A 4,781-nucleotide genomic window follows, 5' to 3' on the forward strand; every position below is an offset into this window, starting at 1 on the left:
TGTTGCACTGAACTAAGCCAGACATTCTGAGATGAAAGGAATCTCAGACTCACTTGCCCTGAATGTTGTAGCGCTGCTGCTTTTGATTTTTAGTTATACTACTTTCCTCCTCCACCCTCCTCCTTCTTAACTCACAGATTGTAGCTCTTCCCAGCAACCTCTGGGCAGTTTAAATGCAGATCTGAGCAGCATTTGCATTATAAAAAAAATTAGAAAATAATTATGCTGAAATTATACCAATTTCCAAAGTTTATAATATAGTAAAACCTCTATTTAATGGACCATTCAGGAGAAGCAAGATATTCATTAAATCCAAATGTCCATTATTTTTGCATTAACATTATTGCATCAATGAATGCATGTAACATGTAAAGCCATGCACTTGTTATAAATGGCACCTTTTGTAGTAAAGCTTTGATTTAACAATACTCTTCATGAGGGACCAGCTGAGCCAAGGTCACTTCATATTTGGGGCCCAGTTGATTAGCAAATCTGACCCATAATTAGAAAAGTCAGATGAAGCCAGTTGCATTTCCTCCTTTTCCCTTGAGGAACATTTGCCTTATCATTTGTAGCAGTCCCTGAAATACTGGAATACTGCTATCATATCACCCCTAGTCCTTCTTTTCTCTAGACTGGCCATATCCAATTCCTGCAACCGTTCTGCACATGTTTTTGTCTCCAGGCGCTTAATCATCTTAGTTGCTCTTCTTTGCACTTTTTCCAAAGTCTCAAAATCTGTTTTGTAATGTGGTGACCCAAACTGGATGCAGTATTCCAGCTGTGGTCTTACTAAAGCTTTATAAAGCGAACCTAATACTTCACATGATTTTGATTTTGTGCCTCTGTTTATACAACCAAGGATTGTATTAGCTTTTTTGGCTGCTGCCTGCCACACACTACTAGTTCATGTTTAAGTGATTGTCCACTAGGACTCCAAGGTCCCTCTCACAGTTACTGTTTTTGAGCCAGGTTTCACTAATCTGTACTTGTACCTTTGGTTTTTCCTGCCTGGGTGTAAAACCTTGCTTTTCTCCACATTAAATTTAATGTTGTTGGATAGGGCCCATTGTTCAAGTCTGTCAAGTTCTTTTCGGATCCCGAGCTTGCCTTCTGGGGTGTTGGCTATTCTTGCCACTTAGTGTCATCTGCAAATTTGATGAATTCCCTTTGTTAGCCAAGATATGTGGGTAGATAAGAGCATGGCCTTGATGGCTCTGCAAGTACATCTTTAGGATATATCATGTTACGCAATAAATTGAAGACCATTTTTGTTTGCTAAGTTTTGGGTTTGCTTGTGAGCTGTCTACTAATATATTTTTATATATTTTATTGCTTTTAAAATAGCAACCGGAAAGAAAGGAACAAAACACAAAGATAGATACATTATCAGAAAACTGCATAAGAAGTGTTTAAAAATAAGTGGAAAACACAACAGAAAAAATAAAAATAATGTATAAAGTCTATTATATGCCTTCAATAATAAACAGTTACAGTTCTGCATATAATTAATGCAAACATTATGCAAATACATATATATTTTTTTTCTAATGCACATTTTATAACTATCATTCATTTTAGCCTTAATTGTATCAAAAATAGTCAGTAAGCAAGAAAAGTTTAGTCAAAAGCTGAGGGGTTTTTTTCCTCCCATACGTAGCTATGCCACATGAACCTTGCCTTATTTTTCCTAAAGTTGTTAAAAGCAGAATTATGAAAAAAAATCATGTAGAGTTGCATATTGCATAATTGGACATGACATTTCACAAAAGAAAGGTTCTTTTATACTCAAGAATGGTATCATATATTTGTGTAACTTCTTCTTCTGCAGCTTCCAATGGCATCTCATAAAGACAGTCAATTTTTTGAAGGAGGAAAAAGTCAAAATGCTATAAATCAAAATGGAGCCTCTCATGGAGGTTGGGGTAGAGCATGGTAAGAAAATCTGCCATGTAGTGACTATAGCTGGGAAATACCTGTGCTTATAAAGAACTGTATTCTGTAAAATAGGCAGCTACTGCTGAATTTTAGGGGCATTTGTTTAACATCCAAAGGAGGAAGGGGTGTCATAGAGTATTTAAATTTACTTCTTTGAAATATTTATATGCTGGTTTTCTGTTGACACATCCAGAGTAGTTCATGAAACTGGCTTGTTTCAGCAAATACTGTAATTGTTAAGGGCAACAACACACTAAAATTGTACAAATCATAATTCTGTTCAGAGTCAATCATTGACAGTAAGGTTTTGAGGTTTCTTTTTTGGGGGGGAGTAACAATCTCTATGTGTCTTTTTCAGGAAGGCTGATTGGTTTTCTTTGATAAGTGTCATCTTTCTACTCTTCTCTTGTCCCTTTATTGTCTACTATTTTGTAATGTCATGTGATCAGTACCATTGCTCTTTGAGTGAGCCAGCCATCCAGTTGCTTACGGGAAAAGTTCACCTCTTAGATATCTGGGACAAGACACCCTCTTTCTCTTGGAAAATTCTAATCCTTTACTTTTCTTGGGTAATATTCCAGGTACGTGTCATGAAGCTTCTCTGTTGGAATCCAGTTATTTGGATCAAAATTAAGATTGTTTTTAAAACTGCATTCTAAAATTGGAGCCCTACATGTGAAAATGTGGCAATATAGGTTACTAGCAATATTGTGTTTGGGTGTTGCTGGGAATAATGCTAACAACTAATATCCCTGGTTTCTTTTGAGACATTTTTTTGTCTTGCTCTTTTTTATGTTTCCAACACTTCCAAAAGATTATGACTGACAGAAGAAAATGAGAGACTTGTGGTCTTCCAGAAGTTATGAAACTGAACTTCCAAAACCTATTGCCAGGGGTTGTTATTCCAACCATATTTGCAGGGCAATAGGTTCCTCACCCAGAGCTAGATGGTGATTTGAAATAAACTAACACAGGCTCACCTTCAATTTTTAGTTGTTATTTCTACATTATTTCTATATGAATATTTGACCATGGTATTGGCAGCTAGAAATTAAATGTTTTCTACAATTTCTATGTCCCCAAATGAGTTTTACTAAAATATTCACAGTTCCATATATATTTCAGCTACATTTTTAAACAGCTACACTATTATGAGAGGTTGGGATATGAGTAAATGTCAGTTATGAAAAAATAATTATCATGGTCAATCCATAATTTATCTTCCTTCAATTGTACCATTGTGCAACTTTAATTCACTTGTAAAGATATTGGCTTATACGTTCATTCCGTTACAGGGATTTTTGTTTATGATTCCTGACTTTTGTCATAAATTTATTCCTGGTTTTCGAGGAGGAGTACAAGAAGGTGCCATTTCACCTGCTGGTAAGACCATTTTTATTATATCAAGTAATTAAAAATGGAGGAAAAAATGCATACCTCAAAACAATTATCTGCTTATTCAGCATGTTTCTAATTAAATGATACAATCACTGATCCCTACCATATGCTGGCCTGCATTTCCCTCTCACCCTCAGTTGCTCCTAGAAGTCCTTTTGTCTTAAAAATAACATTTTTTTTTCTTGCTGCCTGTTACACTTGGAGATATGTAATGTTGCTTTCCTCTGTTTTGAAATGCCTTGGACTTTGCTGATATATAATCACCCACACCCACATTCATTGCTTGTAACTTGTGTCTATCTTCTTCAAAGCCTCTGGGGCAGGGCTGAGCAATTAATTTTTCCAAACGGTCACATGAGAAACTGGGACTCTTGTGGAGGGCCAGACCAATAGGACTGTGAACAGGTGTACACATGCACTCATGGCACATATATAAATTGGAAAAAAGAGCTGTTGGCTTCAAAAGAAAAGCAATGCAGTTTTATTGTATGTGTGGTAATTTCCAATTGATCTCATGCAAGCTGGACAGGGACAGCCAAAGGGCCAAATGTGGCCTGGTGGCCATAAATGCCCAGGTTTACTCTGGAGGGATGAGTCCTCTCCCCCTGCCTCCAACAAGAAGTCATGAACTGTGGCGGCACAGTGGTTAGAATGAGTATTGCAGGCTAATTCTGCCAACTGTCAGCAGTTCAGTCTTGACCAGCTCAAGGTTGACTCAGCCTTCCATCCTTCCGAGGTTGATAAAATGAGGACCCAGATTATTGGGGCCAATATGCTGACTCTCTAAACCGCTTAGAGAGGGATGTAAAACACTGTGAAGCAGTATATACTGTAAGTCTATTCCTACGACTATTACTGAGACTGTACACAATAAAACTGCTGATAATTAAGCAGAGAACTGCTCGCTTCTTCCTATAAAGAGGTTTTTCTTTGGGAATTGATGGACATACAGCTGGAAAAAATCATGAAAATTATATATCAACTGCAACAAGATTATTTTATACACAAAGATAGAAAGATTCGATGGAAGAATGGTTAGTGGAGATGATGGAATTTGCTGAGATGGCTAAGTTGACTTCTTTGGTCAGAAAAAGACAATATCTACATTTATTGCTGACTGGAAACCCTTTATAGACTTTTTGCATGAAACAAAAAAAATGTGATTCATTTTTTTATTACATAAAATCTTATTTAGCTATTTATCATTGATTTCAAATTCTTTGAGTGCTTAAATTTATAATTATTATTTTTTTCTTCATAAGCATAGACTCATCAGATGGCTTTTCAAACTTGTCATTCCAAAGACCTCTGACGCCCTTAAGATAATTAACTAGGCAATTTTCAAAAGTGAATAGAAGCATGGTTAGCGAGTATGTCCTTTAAAAGGCTCCTCCATGGTTAAGAACTTGATGATTGATCCCTTCGTCTCCCAGCACCCAAACCCA

The 4,781-nt window shown here is 36.4% G+C and overlaps 1 protein-coding gene across 1 annotated transcript; it reads left to right on the top strand.

Moving 5' to 3' along the window:
• Positions 1-1,723: 1,723 nt before the first annotated feature.
• On the top strand, positions 1,724-3,321 carry LOC107301697 (7-dehydrocholesterol reductase-like; the record flags this gene model as incomplete). Its single annotated transcript, XM_015830886.1, has 3 exons — positions 1,724-1,935; positions 2,297-2,519; positions 3,234-3,321. Coding segments are annotated over exons 1-3 (409 nt in total), but the record flags the coding sequence as incomplete, so codon positions are not given.
• Positions 3,322-4,781: the final 1,460 nt, after the last annotated feature.

The sequence above is a fragment of the Protobothrops mucrosquamatus genome, unplaced genomic scaffold, assembly GCF_001527695.2.
Source record: "Protobothrops mucrosquamatus isolate PMUCROS unplaced genomic scaffold, P.Mucros_1.0 scaffold15706, whole genome shotgun sequence".
Classification (NCBI taxonomy): Eukaryota; Metazoa; Chordata; class Lepidosauria; order Squamata; family Viperidae; genus Protobothrops; species Protobothrops mucrosquamatus.